Source organism: Panthera onca, chromosome B1 (genome assembly GCF_046562875.1).
Source record: "Panthera onca isolate mPanOnc1 chromosome B1, mPanOnc1 haplotype 2, whole genome shotgun sequence".
NCBI lineage: Eukaryota > Metazoa > Chordata > Mammalia > Carnivora > Felidae > Panthera > Panthera onca.
The window spans coordinates 55,149,355-55,173,421 of NC_138342.1; the positions used below are offsets into that span (position 1 = coordinate 55,149,355).

Genomic DNA, 24,067 nt, shown 5'->3' on the forward strand with positions numbered 1-24,067 from the left:
TTCTATACACTGAAGGCAACCAATCTGAATTTTTTTGTTTCTTCTAATATTTACACCCCTTTTTTTCAATAATATGTTTCTACTTCTATTTCTTGATTTTTCTGTTTTACATATAACCTATTAACTTCCTACTAACATGACTAATCTTTCTGTAATACAAATCTGGTCAAATTATTCTCCTAGTTTAAAAATTCCAATGGTTTCCTATTTCCCTTTGATTAAGTCCAGATACTAATATTAGCCACAAGGCCATTCATAATCCAGTCTCTGTTTGGCTCTCTAGTCTTTAGTCACTCCTCCATCAAACTCCATGTTCCAGGAATACTAAAGGTTTTTAGTTCCACAAACGTGGTATGCTGTCTTTGGCCAATAGACATTTTTCTGGGGCATTCCTCTTTCTCAATATTTTATTCCTGAAAAATTCCTACTCATCCTCCGGTCTCAGCTTATACATGATTTTCCACCATGATGTGTCCCACAACACCACTAAACTTCTTCAATACAGTGTTGGACATCTTTTATGTGCATCCATGACATCCTACATTCAATCTATTACAACATTTACCACAATGTATTTTCACTACTTTTCTATTTTTCCTAGGAGATTGTAGCTTCCTTAAGGCAGGGCGTTTGCTTTATTTACTATTGTTTTTTCAGTGGTCAACAGGGTCTGACATACTATAGACACACAAAAACAACTTGCTAATTTAATGAAATGAATTGGCACGTAAGAACAAGAACAACACGTTTATGCGCTACCTAGCAGAGAACCTGAATTCTTTTTTCTATATTCAGAGTCACAGGAACTACTTAAAAAATGTTTTGTTTTTTTTTTATCTCAGACTTGTTCTCATGTATTATTTTTAAGATTACTTAGGTAAATAATGAATAGCCACGACACAAATGTGGTTGTAATACAGACAAAAGGATAACACAAAGATATATAAACCAAAGTTTTTCAAAGAATCATAAATTCTCAGACAGATTCTCAGCAGTCACCTAAATCACCTATGTTTTCAATGTCTGACCACCAAGAGGAAGGGTACTAATTAAATATCTATTTTGTCCTAGGCAATGTCAGGGTACTCGGTAATTGACACTTAATTCTATGAAGTTCATATTGTTAATAAGTGCACAGATGGGATTTAAAGAGCCTAGAGTATAACTTCACATCCAGCACTGTTATGTTATAGCTTATTCTATTAAGTGGATACCTAACGTATCAGTGAAAGTGTCCAGCAGAAAGAAATTATCAAGGCTATCTACTCTACTCTTAGAGAGCCTTATTCACTAAAGATTCTCCTTTTTATGATGGTATGATATCTTCCTACAATTTTCACCCACTATTCCTAATTTTACCTCCTTGGGGCCAAAGGGAACTCCTCTAATCCCTCTTCAATGTGACAGCCCTCCAAACATTTGAAGATGGTATTCAGGTTCCACAGTCTTCTTTCTCCAGGCTAAACATCTCCAGTTCCTTAAACAATTCCAAACATGACATCATTTTGAGTCCCCCTCAACACTCTAATCAATTTCTTCTGGATGTTATTTCAATTATCTTCGTCATGCATTCATAAATTGATTAAAATATCTATCTCAAGCCAGGCACTGGCACTGTGTAGGGGCCATAATAATAACAACCTCATATGGATACTATGAGGATTAAATTAAGTAAGATAAAATATATGAAATACCTAGCAGAATGAATCAAATAATTCATTATTAAGTACTATATAAAGAAGTACTGGAAACTAAGGAAACATGAAATATGGAAGAGGGGGTAATTATTTCTATCAGCGTAGGTCATGGGAAGCTTCCCAGATGAGCTTCATCCATGTTGAATTCTGAAGACTTAACAGGAGTTAAAAAAATAATCAAAAAAGGAGAGGCATTCTATGACAGGAAAAAAGAAAAGCATGAAAAAGAATGGCATATAAGAGATACATAATAAATACATTAAGACTTCCACTTCTGGCTATGGTGAAGTAACAGGACCAGATTTATCTTCTGCTTGCCTTAAACAACTGAAAACTTGACAATATAAGTGAAACAACAAATTTTCAGACACTAAACAACAGGCAACTCAGGACAGTAATCTCAGAGAAGAAAAGCAAATGGGGGAGCTTTATGAATGCCCTAGCTATTGCCAAGAGAGTTTCCAGGCTGCAGTGCAGGAAGAGGAACCCAAACAGAGCTTGGTAATCTCCCTGAATTGAAGACACAGGACTGTGAATTCAAGAAAGCTAAAATTTGAAAGCAGAGAGATGCACAAAGAGAAGAGAGATCTGTAGAAGTCTTGAGTCTCTGGCTGAGTAAGATCAGCAAATGTATATGAGGAAACAGCCCCAAGCTAGAAAGAACTACCTGAAAAGAGTTGGTGAAACAAGGAAGGTTGTTTAAACAGACCCAGAAATACTTTGTGTTCTTCTCCAGCCAAGTGGAAAATTTGGATAGAATGCTCAGAAGGATTTTATATTAACAGTGGGGAAAAATTAGCCTCAGACTCAAGTCTCCTCTAATCTCACCTGACAAGGCTTAAAAGCAAGCTTTGAAAAAATAAAACTGTTTTCAAGTAATTTAACTATGTCTGTCAACAAAGCTCAAGAATATTTAAAAGAATTCAAAATAAATGCAGCACCCAAAAAGGTAAAATTCACAATGTCTGGCATACATTAAAAAATTACCAGTTATGCAAAGTAGAGAAATACAACTCATAATGAATAATAAAATTGACAATACGACAGACAGGAATGACACAGATGATAGACTTTGTAGATTAATACACTGAAATAATTATAAATATAATTCATATGCTCAAGAAGGCAAGGGAAAGCATGAGCAGCAAAACTTCTAGGGATGAAAACCACTAAATCTAAGATGAAAAAATACACTGGATGGAATTAATAACTCAACTCTGCAGAAGTGAACTTAAAGATACAAAAGAAATTTTCCAAAATGAAACAGATTGGAAAAAAACACCAAAACCCCAGAGCATAAGTGAATTGTTGGACAACTTCACTTGGTCTAATATACGTGAAATTAGAGTCCCTGAAAGAGATTGGGGAAAAAGAGAGATAAAAATATGTTTAAAGAGGGGCGCCTGGGTGGCTCAGTCGGTTGAGCGTCCGACTTCAGCTCAGGTCATGATCTCATACTCCGTGAGTTCGAGCCCCGCATCGGGCTCTGGGCTGATGGCTCAGAGCCTGGAGCCTGCTTCCGATTCTGTGTCTCCCTCTCTCTCTGACCCTCCCCCGTTCATGCTCTGTCTCAAAAATAAATAAACATTAAAAAAAATATATATGTTTAAAGAACTAATGGCCAAAATTTTTCCAGGAATACAATCAACTCACAGACCACAATGTAAACAAATTCAAGAATAAGAAATATGAAAACTACAAGAAGGCATATCATAATTGTTTAAAGCAAGATGAAGAGAAAATATTAAAAGTAATCAAGGAAAAATAGGGCACATTATTTACAGAAGAGAGAATGACAGTTGACTTTCTCCCAGGAAGCACAACAAATTAAACAGTGACCCAACATTATTAAAGCACTGAAAGTAAAAAAAAATTGTCAATCTGGAATTCTATATTCAATTACAAATAAGAAAGTATAAAGACTTTTCTAGACATATAAAAGTTGAAAGAATTCATTGCTGGCAGACCTTCACAGAAAGAAATATTACACTAAATCCTCAGGCAGACGGAATACTATACTAACTGGAAATTTAACTTACACAAAGGAATAGAGAATACCAGAAATGACAAATATGTGAATAAATATAAATGTAAATGGTGTTAACACTCCAATTAAAAGACAAAGATTGGAAGACTGAATAAAAACAAAAACCCAACTATATTGTATCTACAAGAAGCCAAATTTAAATACATAAACAAGAATAAAAGAGTATAAAAAGACACACCATGCTACCTAAAATCAAGAGAAAACTGGATTGGTTGTATTAATATTGACAAATACATTTTATTTTTATTTAGTTATTTAAAAATTTTTTTGTGGGTGTGTTTATTTATTTTTGAGAGAGAGAGCACAAACAGGGGAGGGGCAGAGAGAGAGGGAGACACAGAATCCAAAGCAGGCTCCAGGCTCTGAGCTGTCAGTACAGAGCCTGACATGGGGCTTGAACCCACAAATGGTGAGATCATGACCTGAGCCGAAGTCAGATGCTTAACCGACTGAGCAACCCAGGTGCCCCTTGACAAATACATTTTAGAGCAAAGAAAACTATCAAGATAAAGAAGGCCGTTTCATAATGATAAAAGGGTCAGGATATTAAGAGCACAGAACAACTCTAAAGGCTTATGCACTAAGTTCAAACTACGCAAAGCAAAAACTGAAATGAGAAATGTTCAAACACAAAATGACAACACCCCTTTTTCAATAATTGGTATAAAGACTAGACAGAAAATCAGTAATGATATAGAATACTTGAAAAACACTATCAATTTGACCTAACTGACATGGATAGGACAATCCAACCATAACAGAATACACATTCTTTTCAAATGCACACAGAACAATGACAAGGTAGATCAATCTTTGTAGGAAAACACAAAAATAAATAGGTCATAAAAAGCTGTATCCACTGACAGCAGAAGAATTAAATTAGAGATCAACAACAGAAAAATCTCTGAAAAATCTCTCAGTATTTGAGGTCAAATAATAACACTTCTAAATGACCTATGAGTCAAAAAAATAAGAAAAAAAAGTTATAAAATTTTCTGAACTGAATGAAAACAAAGACATATCTGTGAGACACGTACACTGTAGTGTTTAGAGGGACATTTTAAGCATGAAATGGGGGCGCCTGGGTGGCGCAGTCGGTTAAGCGTCCGACTTCAGCCAGGTCACGATCTCGCGGTCCGTGAGTTCGAGCCCCGCGTCGGGCTCTGGGCTGATGGCTCGGAGCCTGGAGCCTGTTTCAGATTCTGTGTCTCCCTCTCTCTCTGCCCCTCCCCCGTTCATGCTCTGTCTCTCTCTGTCGCAAAAATAAATAAAAAACGTTGAAAAAAAAAAATTAAAAAAAAAAAAAAAAAAAAAAAAAAAGAATAAAGGTCTCAAAAATCAAGGATCTCAACTTCTACTCTAAGAAAAAGAACATCACATCAACAAAGAAAGGATAAAAACCAAATGATCATTTCAACAGATGCAGAAAAAGCATTTAACAAAACACAACATCCATTCATGATAAACAAACTACATTTGGAAGGAACATATGTAACATAATAAACACAACACACTTAACTCACTTAACATACTAAAGGCCTTATATCCAAAACCCACAGTGAACATCTTATTTGATGGGGAAAAAACTAAGAGTTTTCCCCCTAAGGTCAGGAATAAGACAAGGATATCCACTCTGACCACTTTTATTCAACATAGTACTAAAAGTCATAGCCACAGCAATCAGACAACAAAAGAAATAAAAGGCATTCAGATTGGTAAGAAGTAAAACTTTCACTATTTGCAGATGACATGATACTATACACAGAAAACCCTAAAGACTTCACCAAAAAACTATTAGAACTGATAAATGAATTCTGTAAAATCTCAGAATACAAAATTGATATACAGAAATCTGTTGCATTTCTATATACCAATAATGAAGCACTAGAAAGAAAAATTAAGAAAAATAATCCCATTTATAACTGCACCAAAAATAATAAAATACCTAGGAATAAACTTAACCAGAGGTGAAAGAACTGTACTCTGACAAGTATAAAACACTGATGAAAGAAACTGAAATTAGTCAAAGACATCCCATAGTCCTGGATTGAAAGAACAAATACTGTTAAAATGTCTATACTCCCCAAAGCAATCTACAGATTTAGATTCCCTATCAAAATACCAACTGCATTTTTCACAGAACTAGAACAAACAATCCTAAAATTTGTATGGAACCACAAAAGACCCTGAAAAGCCAAAGCAATCCTGATATAGGAAAAAAAAATTCCAGACTTCCAAGTTGTTTTACACAGCTGCAGTAATCAAACCGTATGGTACTGGCACAAAAACACACGGATCAAAGGAATAGAACAGAAAACCCAAAAGTAAACTCACAATTATTTTATCAGTTAATCTTCAACAAAAGAGGGAAGAATATACAATGGGAAAAAGACAGTCTCTTCAATAAAATGTGTTGGGAAAACTGGACAGCAACATGCAAAACAATGAAACTGGACCACTTTCTTATACCATATACAAAAATAAATTCAAAGTGGATTAAAGAACTAAATGTGAGACCTGAAACTATAAAAATCCTAGAAGAGAGTATAGGCAGTAATGTTTCTGACATCAGTTGTAGGAACATTCTTCTAGATCTGTCTCCTGAGGCAAAGGAAATAAAAGCAAATATAAACTACTGGAACTACAACAAAATAAAAAGCTTTTGCACAGTGAAGGAAATAATCAACAAAACTAAAAAGCAACCTACTGGGTGGGACAAGATATTTGCAAATGACATATATGACAAAGGGCTAATATCTAAAATATATAAATAACTTATATAACCCAACACCCAAAAACAATCCAATTAAAAAATGGGCAGAGGACATTAACAGACATTTCTCCAAAGACAACACACAGATGGTTAACAGACACATGAAAAGATGCTCAACATCACTTATCATCAGCAAAATGCAAAGAAAACTATCAGGAATGCAAAGAAAACCACAATGAAATATCACCTCACACCTGTCAGAATAGCTAAAATCAAAAACCAAGAAATATCAAGTGTTGGTGAGGATGTGGAGAAAAAGAAACCCTGTGCACTGTTTGTGGGAATGCAAACTGGTGCAACTACTATGGAGAACAGTATGGAGGTTCCTCAAAAAAGTAAAAATAGAACTACTCTATGATCTGGTAATCACACTACCAGGTATTTACCCATAAAATACAAAAACACTAATACAAAGGAATTCATGCACCTCTATGTTTCTTGCAGCATTATTTACAAGAGCCAAATTATGGAAGCACCCCAAATGTCTATGGATAGATGAATGGATAAAGATGTGGTACATAAATATAATGGGATATTACTCAACCATGAAAAATGAAATCATGCCATTTCCTACAACATGGATGAAGCTAGAGTATAATGTTAAGCAGAATAAGACAGAGAAAGACAAATACCATATGGTATCACTCATGTGGAATTTAAGAAACAAAACAAAGGAGACTATGGAGAACAAACTGATGGTTACCAGAAGGGAGGTGGGATGGGGAGACGGGTGAAGTAAGTGATAGGGATTAAAGAGTACACTTATCCTGATGAGCACTGAGAAATGAATAGAATTGTTGGATCACTATACTGTGCACCCGAAACTAATATAACACTGTATGTTAACTATACTTGAATTTAAGTAAAAAACTTAATAAAAAAAAGAAATTAGAAAAAGAAAAGCAAATTAAAAGGTTTTTTTTGTTGTTGTTTTAATGTTTATTTATTTTTGAGAGAGACAGAGACAGAATACAAGTGAGTTGGGGCAGAAAGAGAGGGAGGCACACAATCCGAAGCAGGCTCCATACAGAATCTGAAGCAGGCTCCAGGCTCCAAGCTGTCAGCACAGAGCCCGACATGGGGCTTGAACTCATGAGCTGTGAGATCATGACCTAAGCCAAATTCAAACGTTCAACCAACTGAGCCACCCAGGTGCCCCAAGAAAAGCAAATTAATATCAAAGTAAGCAGAAGGAAAATCCCAAAAAGAACAGAAATCACTGAGGTACAAAACAGAAAAAATAATATGGAAAATCAATTAAACTAAAAGCTGATTCTTTTCAAAATTAAATAAAATCGATAAACTTTTAGCCAGAATGAACAGGGAAATAGAGAAGACAGAAAAATTATCAATAACAGAAATGGGTGAAGGAACATCATTTCAGATTCTACAGACATAAGAAAGGGTATTCAGGGGTGCTTGGGTGGCTCAATGGGTTAGGTGTCTGACTTCAACTCAGGTCATGATCTTCCGGTTTGTGAGTTTGAGCCCTGTGTCAGGCTCTGTGCTGATAGCTCAGAGCCTGGAGCCTGCTTCGGATTCTGTGTCTCCCTCTCTCTCTCTGCCCCTCCCCCACTCACACTCTGTCTCTCTCTCAAAAATAAACATTAAAAATTTTTTAAATAAAAAAAAAGGGTATTCAGGGAAAATTACAAACAATTTTATGCAACTAAATTAAATCACTAAGTTACAAACATACTCTCCAAAAGAGACAAACTATTGAAGCTCAATCAAAAAGAAATGCAGTTGACCCTTAAGCAATGTTAGGTTAGGGGCACTAACCTTCCGCACAGGCAAAGTTCTGTGTATAGGGGCGCCTGGGTGGCTCAGTCGGTTGAGAGTCCGACTTCGGCTCAGGTCATGATCTCATGGTTTGTGAGTCCAAACCCCGCATCAGGCTCTGTGCTGACAGCTCAGAGCCTGGAGCCTGCTTCTGATTCTGTGTCTCCCTCTCTCTCTCTTCCCCTCTCCCACTCATGCTCTGTCTCTCTCTGTCTCAGAAATAAATAAACATTAAAAAAAAATTTTTTTTTAAATCTGTGTATAACTCTGGCTCAAAAAAACCTCAAGTAATAATAGCCTACTCTTAATTGGAAGCTTTACCAATAATGTTTGTATGTTTAATGTACTATATGCTGTATTCTCAAAATGAAGTGAGGTACAGAAAATGTTATTAATAAGGAAAATGCATTTACAGTACTGTACTGTATTTGATACTGTAAATTATCATCAGCTCTTTACAAGATGAATCATCTGTCAGTATCTATATCAATATTGTCTATCATGATACAAAACACTGTAGATGTTATATGTATTACCAACACTATACATTAAAAATGAAAAAATGTAAAAAAGAATCCATATTTATTTATAGTTTTAACAATCCATGTACTGAAAACAAAGCAGCAGCAATAGGACTGTTTTGGAAGCCTAGGGTAACTGATTCAATCAGTTCTTGGTAGCCTAGCTTATACACTAATGAATAAATCTTTACAAAATTTTTATGGCATATATACTATAGTCATCCACCTACACAGTAATGGAAACATTGTTACATTTTCTAAAAAAAACACTTACTGGTAATGAGAAGCTGATAAACAGTTTCTCCAATGATGGGGGGCGGGGGCATACTGTACAAGTAATGCAATTCTTTGAAAGCAAAAACATATACAACAATCAGAAAACACATTAATTTTACATTAAATATTCACTTCGTGCCTATGTAAGGATAGGCTATCCAGGTCTATGAGTCTTGCACATGATGTTCTACACAATGAATACAATGAATACAATGAGACAAATGATAATGACAATGACACAAAAATCTCTCATACAGTTCTTGCTGTACAGTTACTCATTTTTCATATGAAGACACACTCATATACAACAAATCAATTTATTAACTATACAGGATGGTGATCATTTACTAGTCATTAAGTGGAAGCAGATCATAAGGGTCTTCATCATTGTCATCTTCACAATGAATATGAGGGAGGAAGAGGGGTGGTCTTGCTATCTTAGGGTAGCAGAGGTGGAGGAGGGGAAAGAGTAGGCAAGAGATAAAACCACACTCAGTGTAACTTTATGGAAATACATCATGATTTGTCTGACTTTTTTGCTTTTTCATTTCTCTAAATATGTCTTTACATGGTACCAATCCTTCCACAATTTCCTTTAGTTTCAGTGCGCGTATCATAGAAGGGTCCATTTTGTAAGTAAAAGAAGTCAAAAGCAGTCTTGAATAATCAGAACCTTTCTGCTCGATTGTCTAAGGTCAAATTTATTTTCTGTATGTGCTTCTTCTACATCTTCTTCCACATCAATCTGGCACTGTTCTGGAAGCACTCTCCTCCATTAAGTCATTTTCTGTTAATTCCTCTTGTGTGGTATCTATTAGCTCCTGAATTTCTCCAAAATCTGTACCTTGAAACCTATTACATCCCCCATCCTGTCCTTTTCAACCATATCTAAAATCACATTTTTAAAAAAATATTTATTTTGATAGAGAGAGAGTGTGCGTGCATACACGAGTTCGGAAAGGGGCAGAGAGAGACAGAAAGAATCCCAAGCAGGCTCTGTGCTGTCAGCACAGAGCCCCAGGTGGGGCTTGATCTCACAGACTGTGAGATCATGACCCGAGCCGAAATCAAGAGTCAGACACTTAACCAACTGAGCCACCCAGGCGCCCCCTACAGTCTTTTTCTTAATTTCCTTGATTGGCTCTGTCATAAATCCTGTGAAGTCATGTACTGTATCTACACACACTTTTCTCCAGTAGGAATTTACTGTTTAGGCTTGATGGCTCTCGTTTCTTTTTCTATAACAATATCTTCAATGCTATAATCCTTCCAGGCTTTCATGATGTTCTGTCAAGGTTCTCTTCTATAACAGTAATAATCTTTTCATTAGAGTACCAGGTGTAATGAGCCTTAAAGGTCCTTATGACTCCCTGATCTAGAGGCTGAATTGGAGACGTTGTGTTTGGGGGCAAGTAGCCCACTTTGATGCCTTTTGTACTGAACTCATAGGGTTCTGGGTGGCCAAGGGCATTGTCCAATATCAAAAGAACTTTAAAAGACAGTCCCTTACTGGCAAAGTACTTTCTGACTTCAGGGACAAAGCATCAATGGAACCAATCCAGAATAAGGGGTTTCACTGACCAGGCTTTCTTGTTGTACAACCAAAAGATTCGCAGCTGGTGTTTATTTTCTCCCTTCAAGGCTCAAGGGGTTTGCTTAGCAGCTTCATAGGTAAGGTCAGTCCTGATCATTAACCCAACTGCATTTGCACAAAACAGCAGAGTTAGCCTATTCCTTCTTGCCTTAAATCCTGGTGCCTGTTTCCCTTCCTTACTAATAAATGTTCTCTGTGGCATTTTTCTTCCAGAATACGACACTTTAATCTGCATTAGGAACCTGTTCAGGTAGATATTCTTTTTCCACAGTGATCTTCTTAATTAATGGCATCTGGGAACTCAACTTCTGCCTCTTGTTCAGCAAGTGCTTCTCTTGTTATCTTTACATTTTTTAAGCCAAATCTCTTTCTAAATTATCAAACTATTCTTTGCTGGCATTAAATTCTCTAGCTGTATATCACTTACCTTCGTTTTGCTTTAAGTTGTGTTATAATGACTTTGCTTTTTATATTAGTCATATTAGAGTGCACAGGCATGCTTTTCTTAGAGCAACTCCTACCCACATAAAAGTTGCATTTTCAATATGAGATAAAAAGGTACTTTGCAAAAAGTGCAAGGTTTTTGTGCCTGCTGGTATAGCTGCAGCTTCAGCTTCAGCAATTTCCTTTTTTTTTTTTTACAATGATCCTTATGCTGCATTTACGTATCTTGAAATGGCAGGCAACCACAGCTGCAGACCTCAATTTATGGTATATATCTCAAGTAATGCAACTTTTTCTTGTAATGTCATGACTTTTCTCTACTTCTAGAGAGCACTTTTGGCATCATTAGTGGCACTCTGAAGGAGTCACAGTCTTATTCAAGGTTTATAGTATTCCACTAAACATGCTGAAAAATACGTGAGAACTTCAAGATCACTTTTTGAGATACACAATTTACTGCAGAGAGAAACTGCTCAGAGATGACTAACATCACATGTTGTTTACTTGCCAACGCTTCAGCTCATTACAATAGCAACAGGAGGTTGCTACAAAAATCATTACGATAGTACGCGCTACAGTTAATTTCATGCAGTTTTGATTTTTTAAACTTTAATTCTAATTCCCATTAGGTAATACAGTGTTATATTAGTTACACAGTTAAGATTTAATACTTCCATTCTTACGTTGTTGACATTTCTCTTGACTACAAGTGGTACCATGTATATTCTGTTTGTGTGCTTAAGTTTTGATAAATTTTAACTTTTCTTAAAGATAATGTTCTTTTTAAAAAATGTTTATTTGTTTATTTTTGACAGAGAGAGAAAGAGAGAGAATTCCAAGCAGGCTTTGCAACGTCAGTGCAGAACTTAACATCAGGCTCAAACTCATGAACTGTGAGATCACGACCAGAGCTGAAATCAAGAGTCAGACGCTTAACCAACTGAGCCCCCAGGTGCTCTGATGAATTTTAACTTTTAATAATAGATTTGTATTTTATGGTAAATGATAAAATAGACTACTATCTATATATATTTTATGTATTCATGACACACCTTTTTGTTAATTTTTAGGTATTTCTAGGCTATGTGGTTTATGAGTTTTTCAAATTGTTGCAAATCTTCAAAAAAATGTTCAATATATTTACAGAAAAAAAATCCACATATAAGTGGACCTGCATAGTTTAAACCTATGCTAAAGGTCAACTGTATATTACTTGAATATCACCATGTCTATTAGATGTAAAATTTGTAGTTAAAAACTTTCCTACAAAGAAAACTCAAAGGCCAGATAACTTCATTGTTATTTCTACCAAAAATTTAAGGAAGAAAAAATACCTATTCTACACAAACTTTGTAGAGATTCGAAGAAATACCTCTCAGCTCACTCTTTGAAATCAGCATTACCCTGATACCAAAACAAGACAAATCACTGAATTAAACAATACTCCAGAGGCACCCACGTGGCTTAGACAGTTAAGCATCCAACTTCGGCTCAGGTCATGATCTTGTGGTTTGTAGGTTCGAGCCCCGTGTCTTTGTGCTGACAGCTTTGTGCTGACAGCTAAAAGCCAAAGCATCCAACTTCGGCTCAGGTCATGATCTTGTGGTTTGTAGGTTCGAGCCCCGTGTCTTTGTGCTGACAGCTTTGTGCTGACAGCTCAAAGCCTGGATCCTGCTTCAGATTGTGTCACCTTCTCCCTGCCCCTCCCTCACTCCCACTCTGTCTCTCAAAAATAAAATGTTAAAAAAAAAAAAACCTCCACAACAATATCCCCTCACATACACACATGCAAAAATTCTTAACAGAAGTTTTTGTATATATGTAAAAATACATCATGACCAAACAGGTTTTATCCTAGAATTAGAATGCAAGGGTCATATAATAATCTAAAAGCCATCACTGTAACTCATTACATTAAAATACTAAAAAAGAAAAACCATATGATCACTTCAATGAATGCAGAAAAAGTGTCTAACAAACTTCATATCCATTTCTGACTTAAAAAAAAAATCCCAAAAAACAAAACTCTAAGTAAACTAGTAACAGAAGGAAACTTCCTCAACCAAATAAAGGGTATATATGAAAAACCTACAGATAACAACATACTCCACCATAGAAGAATGAGTTCCAACAAACATAAGGAACAAAGTGGGGTTGTCCACCTTCACCACTTCCAATCAACATTGTACTGGATGTTCCAATCAGTGTGATAAGACAAGAAAAAGAAACAAAAGGCATCTAGATTGGAAAGGAGGAAGTAAAACAACATGACTGTAGAAAATCCTATGGAGTTTACAAAAAATTTACTAGAACTAGCAAGTGAGTTTAGCAAGACTGCTGGATAAGAATTATTATTCAAAAATCAATTGAGCTCTAATTTAAAAGCAATGACATTATTGGGGTGTCTTGGCTCAGTCAGTTAAGCATCTGACTCTAGATTTCAGCTCAGGTCATGTTTCTCACAGTTTGTGGGTTCAAGCCCCACACTGGGGCTCTGCACTTTATGAGTATGGGCATCTTTTCATGAGCCTATTTGCTCTTTCCCTCTCTCTGCCTGTCCCCATGCACACTCTCTCTATCAAAATAAAGAAATAAACTTAAAAAAATAAAAGTAATGAAAAATTGGTAATTGAAATTTAAAAATTACAACAGTATAAACATGCAAATTACTTAGGGATAAATTTGATAAAACTTGGGCAAGATCTCTAACACTACTAGGAGAGACTAAAGGAATAAATTGACAGACACACCATGTTTCTTAATGGATCTTAAATTTCAATATTGTTAAAATGTCAATATTCCCAAAACTGAACTACAGATTCAACACAAATTCAAACAAAATTCCTGCAGGATTTTTTTAAAGAATCAACAAGCTGAATCTAAAATGTACATGGAAATTCAAAGGACCTAAAAGACCCAAACCAACTCTGCAAAAGAAGATCAAAGTTGAAGGAATTACACTCCCAGATTCCAAGATTTATAACAGACCTATAGTAAACAAGACAGTGTGATACTGGTGTAAAGTGAAACAGATCACTGAAAAAGTCCAGAAACCAATCAACAGATATTTACTCTGTTAAATTCTGCCATAGATATCCAGAGAACTCAATGAGAATGGATAATTTTCAACAGGAGTGCTGAAACATTAGAGCTATATGGAAAAAAATAAACCTTGATTCTCACCTCACATTATATAAAAATTAACTTGAAATGGATCATAGACCTAATTTTAAGAGTTAATACCTTGAAACTTGAAGAAGAGATAACATCAGAGAAAATCTTAGTATCCCTGAGCTTTGCAAACATTTAAAAAACAGGACAAAAACCACATCAATTATACATTAAAAAATGTATCTTACCAGAATCAAAAATTTTGCTAAGCAAAAGACCTTATTACGAAAAGAAAAAGACAAGCCACAAACTAGGAGAAAATATTTGCAACCATATATGTAACAAAGGACATGTATATATAGTATATAAAGAACTCATTAAGACAGACACCAAAGGGGAGCAAAAGCTTTTATAGATACTTTGCCAAAGATAGATAGCAAATAGGCTCACGAAAAGATGCCTATGATCATTAGTCATTATGGAAATACAAATTAAAACCACAATACTACTACATGTACTAGAATGCCTAAAATTAAAAAAGACGACTATTTCAGGTGTTTAGTGAACATGCGGGGTAACTCAAACTCTCATAAACATTTCTGGTAGAAATGTAAAATGGTATAACCACTTTGAAAAACAGCTTGGCATTTCTTAAAAACTTACAACCCAGACATTTACTTCTAGGTATTTATCAAAGCATGAATGAAAGCATATGTCTACCCTAAAACTCGCATATAAATTCTCACGGCAGCCTTATTTAGAATAGCCAAAACCTGGAAACAACCCAAATGTTTATCAACAGTTAATAAATAGTTAAATAAATTGTAGTATATCCATATGCTAGAATACAAGCATATGGATATATGCTCAGCAATAAAAAGGAACAAATTACTGATACAACAATGCAGATGAATTTCAAAATCATTATGCTAAGTTAAAGAAGCCAAACCCTCCCCAAATGTGTACATACTATATGATAACATTTATATAAAATTCTAGAAAATGCTAAGTATTCTACAGTGACAAAAAGCTGATCAGTGGTTGCCTGGGGAAATGGTAGGTGGAGAGAGAAGGGAGGAGGGATTAAAAAGGGGCAGAAAAAAAATATATGCATGTGATGGATATGTTAGTTATCGATATTGCGGTAGTGATTTCATTAGTATGTGCGTATGTCAAAACACATCAAATTGTATACTTTATTTTTTGAGAGAGAGAGAGAGACAGAGAGAGAAAGTGTGTGTGAGCAGAGCAGGGGCAAAGGGAGAGAGAGAATCTCAAGTAGGCTCCATGCCCAGTGTGGAGCCGCCCAATGCCAGGCTCGGTCTCATGACCCTGAGATCAAGACCTGAGCAGAAATCAAGAGTCGGATGCTTAACTGACTGAGCCACCCAGGCGCCCCTCAAATTGTACACTTTAAATATGTACAGTTTATTATACACGAATTACACCTCAATAAAACTGTGACAAAAACATTTATTTATGTTGGAAGACACTCTTTTATGGGCTATGCACACTCCTACATGTCTCACTATATATGCCTAGCAGGCAAGGTCCTGACTATTTTTAATCGGGCCTTTTCTCAGGGTTGTGTTGGCAGCACATAAATTGAGGGTAAGGCGAGTCTCTCTCCAAAACAAAGAGGAGGCTTGCTTACTGTCTGCCATAAAATGGTGGGTCTCCCAAATTCAGAGTTCCTCAGCTGTGGTATAAACCCATTATGTACAAAGAATCCATCTGGGCCCATGGCATTGCTCCTGTGGGACTTGGGAGCAAGGGGAACCGACACCACACTGATGGCCATGCTAACTGCTATATCATAAGTAGTGAAATTCTTGGTCTCTGGCCCAGAAGTTTAACATCTTTTCTCAGCACCCATTAAACAATAATAGGTTAGCTTTTAGGTTATAAGTAGGGTAATATCAAATTCTAGACTCTGACACCATATATATAGAATTCGACAAAGCTAAAGAATGTTAGAGATTAAATAGTGAGGAGTGACATGGACACTAAAAAGAAAGATATGGCCATAACTCATGGTAAATAATAACTAGAAATTATTGAGCTCCTAGGCATTATTCTTCACGATTAATTTGCAATTTGTACATTTTTCTCCTTAAATATTTGTTAAATGGATGAATGTATATTGAATGTATGAAAAGATAAAGAAAAAATAGACTTAAGAGGTTAAGTGACTTATGATTACACACTCCTAAATGGTAGAGGATGATTCAAATTCAGATCTAATACTAAAATTTATACTTTCAACCACTATGTTATGCTATATAGAAAAAGGAGACTTAAATACATATTATATAGTTTGGTCTCACTAATGTAAATGACAGGGAACTATTTAAGTATTTTAAACAGAGAAGCCAGAGGCTCTGAGGTAAATTTGAAAAATATTTGAATTTTGAATAAAGTATGGAAGATGGATTAGAGATTTAGTAGCTCTGAAGAGATCACATAAGAGACTCTTATAATACTTCAACTGAGAGATGCTGAAGGCAGGGAGAGAGAATCAAAGAGTTGGAATTAAGAGTTGCTGAGAGGGGCGCCTGGGTGGCTCAGTCGGTTAAGCGTCCGACTTCAGCTCAGGGTCACGATCTTCGGTCCGTGAGTTCGAGCCCCGCGTCGGGCTCTGGGCTGATGGCTCGGAGCCTGGAGCCTGCTTCCTATTCTGTGTCTCCCTCTCTCTTTGCCCCTCCCCCATTCATGCTCTGTCTCTCTCTGTCTCCAAAATAAATAAACGTTAAAAAAAAAAAATTAAAAAAATAAAAATTAAAAAAATAAAAAATAAAAAAAGAGTTGCTGAGAAAGAACTAAAAGGATTTATTAAAAACTGAATTTGGAAGATGAAAAACGGAATAATCTAAGATGACAGCAAGGTTTCTGGCTTAGGTTACTGAATAGATTTGACAGCTTTTAATTAAGCCTGGGAATGGAAAGAGGGAAGAAGGAAAAGAGATCCAATAGTGTTGAGTGCTTTTAAGGCATAAAAGGGCACTCTAGGAAAAGACAATTGAGGTACAGAAGTATAAACTATGTTTGGTAAGAAAGTAATCTACTATGGCCTGTGTAGTCAGAGGAAAAGATAGGTTGGGGCTAATATGTGGTGTTGGGAAAACTGGATTTCTGCAGGTGAAAGAAGAAATTGGACCTTTGTCTTATACCATACATAAAATAAACTCAAAATGGATTAAGGACTTAAATTTAAGGTTCGGGGGCACATGGGTAGCTCAGCCGCTTGAGTCTGACTTTGGTTCAGGTCATGACCTCACGGTTCATGGGTTTGAGCCCCACATCGGGCTCTGTGCTGACAGCTGAGCCTGGAGACTGCTTCAGATTCTGTGTCCCCTTCTCTCTCTCTGCCTCTCCCCTGCTCACTCTCTATCTCTCTCTCTCTCTCAAATATAAATAAATATTTAAAAAATTAAAAAAAATAAATTTAAGACCTCAAACTATAAAATTTATGAAGAAAACATATGGGAAAAGTTTCTTAACACTGGTCTCGGCAAAAATTTCCTGGATATGATACCAAAGTACAGGCAATAAAAGCAAAAGTAGACAAGTGTGACCACTTTACACTAAAAAGCTTCTGGGCAGCAAATGAGACAATCAACAAAGTGAAAAGGCAAACTACAGAACGGGAGAGAATATCTGCAAACCATATATCTGATAAAAGATTAATATCCAAATTATATATGGAACTACAACCCAATAGCAAAAACACTCTCAAGGAGTCTGATTAAAAAACGAGCAAGGACTAGAACAGATACTTCTCCAAAGATACACAAATGGCCAACAGGATATAAAAAGGTGCTCAATATCACTAATTGTCAAGGAAATGCAAAACCATAATGAGGTATCACCTCACATCTGTTTGGATGGCCATTATACAAAAACAAAATGCCAGGAAATAACAAGTGTTGTTGAGAATGTGGAGAAATTGGTATCCTTGTGCACTGTTGGGTTGGTAGGAATGTAAAATGGTCCAACTGCTATGAAAAACAGTATGGAGGTTCCTCAAAAAATTAAAAACAGAAATACTTTATGATCCAGCAATACCTGATCATAAATAAACTGTTACATGCTGTAATTTTCAGTCAAGCAAACTGCAGCCTACTTACACAATGTTGCAAATGGAAAATTTTATCTCTGGTTTACTGAAAATTATGTTCATTAATCAGCCATTACAGGATTAGAGGGATACAAAAAAGTTTCACAAAGATTATAACTAAATAATGAATAAAATTAACCAATGCTATCTTAAGAAGCTGCCATTTGTTATCGTGAGAATGTGATCAAAAGGATATTAAGAATATCATAATTACAGATTAAGACTCCAAACTTAAAGTGATTTCTAAACTACTGTATATTATAATCAGGAAACTGCATGGTAAAGTAATTTTCACATAAGCAAAATTAAGTCCAGTCTTACCTCTTTTTCTAATTGCAAAACAGTAATTGAAATTAACATACTAGGATGTACATATCAGCTCCTCCTAAAATGCTAGAAACTGACTCTGCATCCCACATAAAAACAATATAAAAAAGAATTTAAAATACATAATAGCTTATTGTACCAAATTCTATTTACATAAAATCTATCTACATAATCTATTTCTTCATACAGAAGAAATCTAAAAACTTTTAAACTACCTTCCATACAAAAAGATTATACTATCTTCCATACAAACAACTTGACGTATTTAAAAAAAAAAATCTTAGAAGTAATAGCAATTTAGGGGCAACTGGCTGACTCAGTCAGAAGACCATTGGACTCTTGATCTCAGGATCCAGAATTCAAGCCCTATGTTAGGTGTAGATATTACTTAAGTAAGTAAATAAAAAACTAAAAAAAAAAGTGATAGCAATGTATACATATTTTAACTTCTCTTTAATTCTGATAAAAGTATTTTGATTTCATGAAAAGGTATGCTAAAAAAGAATCTCACTAAATTCCATTCAAATCACAGTTCTTTAAGCACATAGTACTTCTTTGCTGTCTATACAGTGCAAACATGCAATGTTGTTAATGAGACTACACTGAAGTAAAAATAATCTCTAGATGTTACTATATAACTTACATAAAATGGATTGTTTTTCGTTAGATTCCTGCACTATCAAGAACATAATAAATATGTACTCCTGTCCAAAAACAAGAGGTATATTTTATAGTGGATAACAAAATCATTCTTTTTTTTTTTTAATATTTATTTTTCAGAGAGGGAGAGAGACAGAGCATGAGTAGGGGAGGGGCAGAGAGAGAGGGAGACAGAATCTGAAGTAGGCTCCAGGCTCTGAGCTGTCAGCACAGAGCCCAATGTGGGTCTGTGGGTGGGAACCCACAGACCATGAGATCATAACCTAAACTGAAATCAGACTTTTAACCGACTGAGCCACCCAAGCGCCCCTCTTTTTTTTTTTTTTTTTTTTTTTTAATTTTTATTTATTTTTGAGAGGGAGACAGAGCGTGAGCAGGGGAGGGGCAGAGAGAGAGGGAGACACAGAATCCGAAGCAGGCTCCAGGCTCTGAGCTGTCAGCACAGAGCCTGACGCCAGGCTCTAACTCACAGACCCCGAGATCATGACCTGAGGTGAAGCTGGACTGACTGAACCACCCAAACATCCCCAAAATCATTCTAAGTCATATTACCTAAACCTAAAGGAACTGAGATTTAAATATTAATCAAGCTTTCAGACTGCAGAAAAGAAAAATCAGACAAAACGCTAATTTTACCTTCAGAGAACTCTTGGGATATTTATAAAACTCTGCATAGGTCTAATGGTATTTTCAAATAGAGTATTCCATTACTTTAGAACAACAAATGAGGAAAATAAGTTTCAGTTTCCATAAGGTTCTCACCTGTATAATGCATCATCAATCTCCACAGATTCTGCTGACATGATGGGCAAATTTGTATTGGTACTGAAAAAATAAAACACAACTTATAAGAGCAAGTTCCAGTATTTAATATTCACGTTCTGTAATCTAATATTCAATTATACATGGCAGTTACTAAAGAGGATTTTACAAACCAGATATATATTTTATTTTCCACTCCTTTATTTCCATTTAAAAAATAGGTGAAAATTAAATTCACTGAATGTCTATTCTGTGTGTATTGTAAAATTATAGCCTATAGTTTTTATTCTCAGGTGTTATCAGATATTGTTTTACATATATTCTGATGAATCTGTATTTTCTGAAGTTTGTTGGGAGTGCCCCATATACCTTCTCTAATAAACACATTCTGTCTAGATAATCTTGTTCAATCCATATATGGAATTTACCAGATACTGAGGATATCTAAACTTATTTTTCCACGTTTGACATCTTTTCTGGCATCCAAATTGTCCACACCTGCTAGAACAATCTCTCTCTTCTGATGTTTAATCGGTTTCATGAACATAACAAGCCCCAAACAGAATTCAATTTCCCTGTTTAATCTATTCCTCCCCAATCTCTGCCAACTCAATTTCTGGTATCACCATTTACTCATTTGCGCAGGCCCAGACTCTAGAGATCTTAACTTGTTCCCTCATTTCTCCATCTGCATGCTGGTACAATCTCAGGCCAAACCATCATCGTATTTCATCTAAACTACTTCAAACGCCTCCTAACTAGTCTCTCTAGTGCTTCCATTGCCCTCCCCCTTCAGTGTATTCTCCATATAACAACCTAAATTTTTTAGAATGTAGTCAGACGTTAGTCCTTGACTTAGAACTACTCTTAAGTAACTCTACTTTCTAAATAAAATTGAAACACATTACCATGGTCAAAAGGGTCTAGGTGTTCTGTCTCCCAATCATCTCTTCAATTACAACTCCCACTACTTTCCCACACTGGTCAACTTGCTATTCCTCCAAAAAGTCAAGCATGTTTTTATACTTCACTTCAGTGAAACTAAAAGTCACTAAAAAGTCACCTCAGTTTTTATACTTGCTTTTTCCTCTGCTTGGAATGTTCCCCCTTTAGATCTCTGAATGGCTGACTCTTATCACGTAAACCTCGACTAAAATACTGCCTCGCAAATATTACATAGACGAGTCCTGATCATCCTTTCAATGAAATGCCTCCCCTTCTCCTTAGGTCACCTCCTAACTCACTAACCTGCTGTATGTTCTTCAAATTACTAATTGTTTACTGTCTGCCTTCCCCAAGAGAATGTATGATCTGTTAAGAATTCACTAATGTATTCCAAATACCTAAAACTGTACCTGGCATTTAATAATAATTTAAGAGCACTGTGTCACACATGGTTTTAAGTGCTTTAGATGTACTCAGTTAACCCTTACAACAACTTTATAAGATCGGGACTATTACCATCTCCGTTGAACAGAGGAAAAAAACTGAGGCTCACAGAAGTTTATTTAATATATGTGCTGCCAAAGCGAGCACTCACAGAAGTTTATTTAAATAACCCATCTGAGGTTCCAGAGCAGGTAAATGGCAGAGCCAGAACCTGAACCTATGCAGTCTAGCTCTTGACCACCATGCTATACTGCCTACTGCATCTCAAAGTACGCACAAAGAAAGCACCCAAAATGTATCTGTTGAATGAATTTTAAAAATTAAAAAAAAAGGGGGTGCCTGCTTGGCTCAGTTGGTAGAGCATGCAACTCTTGATCTCAGGGTTGTGAGACCAGGCCCCACACTGGGTACAGACATTACTTAAGGAAATTAAAGCACATTTTTTTTTTTTTTTTTTTTTTTTTTTTTTTTTTTTTATTTTTGGGACAGAGAGAGACACAGCATGAACGGGGGAGGGGCAGAGAGAGAGGGAGACACAGAATCGGAAACAGGCTCCAGGCTCCGGGCCATCAGCCCAGAGCCTGACGCGGGGCTCGAACTCACGGACCGCGAGATCGTGACCTGGCTGAAGTCGGACGCTTAACCGACTGCGCCACCCAGGCGCCCCTAAAGCACATTTTTTAAAACAAGCATACTAGCATGATAAGATATACTTATGCATCATTTACCACAGCTCATCCCGACTTTTTCACAGCATGGCATACAAAGAAAAATGAAAACAGGATGAACCCTGGGAAATAGGAATGGCTCCCAAGCAAAGGAAACCAGCCTGGGGCATTTTGGCCTGAGCCACAGTGACAGCTAAGATCAATTATCATCTTGGCAAAAAAGTAAATCCTTTCCAGGTTCTGGGAAACTCTATCAATTACAGGATTCTAAAAATCATGTGAAAACACAAAACTGAGGTTTTGGAATCCAAATTTCTAAGCCTGGTACTGATATACAGGCCAAAGGATTTGTAAATACAGTTAATCAAAATGTTATCATTTATCTTACCAAACACTGATTGGTATTATCAAAAGATACCAGCTTCTAGCTAAGTTATACATGGATAACTATTAGAAATATTCCTGATTGCAATTATGAACACAAACCAGGAGACAGCTGTGTTTAAGAGATCACCTACCTAATAAAAACACACATACAAAATATGTTCTTTTGGCAGAGTGATAAAATATGAAAATAAACAAAATTTCTCATTTCACAGTTTTCTTATCCCTAGCTGCCTTCCCTGCATGGAGGACAATGGTCTAGTGGGTAGAGCTCTTAAGTAAACATGAACTCCTTTCTAACCAGCTTTGTCACTTAATGATATATGACTAGCACTGATTTTTCAGAAAATTCTGCTTTACTCGAATGTTTCAAAAATCATTTTTGTAATAAGATCTATATGGCAATCAAAAATCCTTTTAAATAAGGGGAGATTTTGTTTGTATTACATAATTTCCCTCAAGTAGATGTGGCAATGCTGGCAACTGCAGGTAGTATGGTACCGAAAACATCCCTTCAATCTGAACCGGCGAAAAAGCTACAGGTTTATGGACAGGCTCCCATTAGCTCAAAATCATATATCCATCACTTCTCTCTTTGGAATATTGTATTCTGGTGGAGGGCAGTATGTAACTAACGGTTTTATTAATTACGAGGTAACTGAAACAGGAACCATACGAACATTTCCCCCAATTTTGCTGGAATGTTAGAGACGTGAAACAAACAAACACCAACTAGGGAATAAGTAACTCGTACGTTTTTCCCTGGATTTTTTTTTTTTTTTTTTTAACTGTAGTGAACACAGGACTCCGGGTGTCCTGACTGGCACTGATTCATCATTACCAAGTTCCCTCTGGTAACAGTTTTCAAAGGAGGATCTCAGTGCGGGATCGCCCACAGTGGCGCTCTTAGCTTTCATTTCACCGAAAGGTTGGGGGAAACGTGTTTGGCAGCAGGGCTGTGAAAGCTCACACCAAGCGACCCGCGCCAGAACTCTCGGCGGGCCCTCTCCACTCCACTCCACCCCCGCCCCACGTCCGGTGCATGGGAGAATGGCAGACCCCCGACTGGAACTGAGGGGCGAAAGGACCGAGAGTTGGCCTTTCTCCTCAGAGAAGCCGGGAGCCGCCGAGGTCTAAACCCAAGGCGCCACACCCACCCCGCGCGCTCCCCTCGCCTCCCAGGGCCGGTTCTGCCCGGCTCCGCGGCCTCGCGCGCGCTCCCTGGCCGCCCGAGCGGGAGCAGCAGAAAGCCGGCGCCCGGCTGCCGCCTGCCACCCCTCGATGCTTCGCGCTCACACTCATCTTCTTACCTGCCGGCCACCCAGGAAGAGCAGGACGCCTCTTCCTCCCGAGCTGCGACTACCGACTCGGATGCCTCCATCTCCTCCAAGAGTCGCCGCCGCCGCTGGCTACGGGTAGGCAGGGAAGGGGGCGGGACCGCGAGGTCAAGGGGCGGACGGTGACATCACCGGAGGGGGCGGGGCCGGAGAGCGTGCCGCCGAGCTGAGCCTTCCC

The 24,067-nt window shown here is 36.9% G+C and overlaps 1 protein-coding gene across 2 annotated transcripts in view; it reads right to left on the minus strand.

The window, feature by feature from the left end:
• The window catches only part of UBA6 (ubiquitin like modifier activating enzyme 6), a 91,663-nt gene extending 67,685 nt beyond the window's left edge, over positions 1-23,978 (minus strand). The window contains exons 1-3 of one of the 2 annotated variants that reach the window (XM_060654949.2): positions 23,863-23,910; positions 20,112-20,174; positions 1,360-1,477 (exon numbers count right to left, since the gene is read on the minus strand). Coding sequence is in view for 1 of the 2 variants with exons in the window: in XM_060654948.2 (XP_060510931.1) it covers positions 20,112-20,174; positions 23,863-23,933 (134 nt within the window). In the remaining variant the exon portion in view is untranslated. Of the gene's footprint in view, positions 1-1,359; positions 1,478-20,111; positions 20,175-23,862 lie in introns of both variants that reach the window. The other variant, XM_060654948.2, reaches the window with a different exon arrangement.
• Between the last annotated feature and the right edge of the window lie 89 nt (positions 23,979-24,067).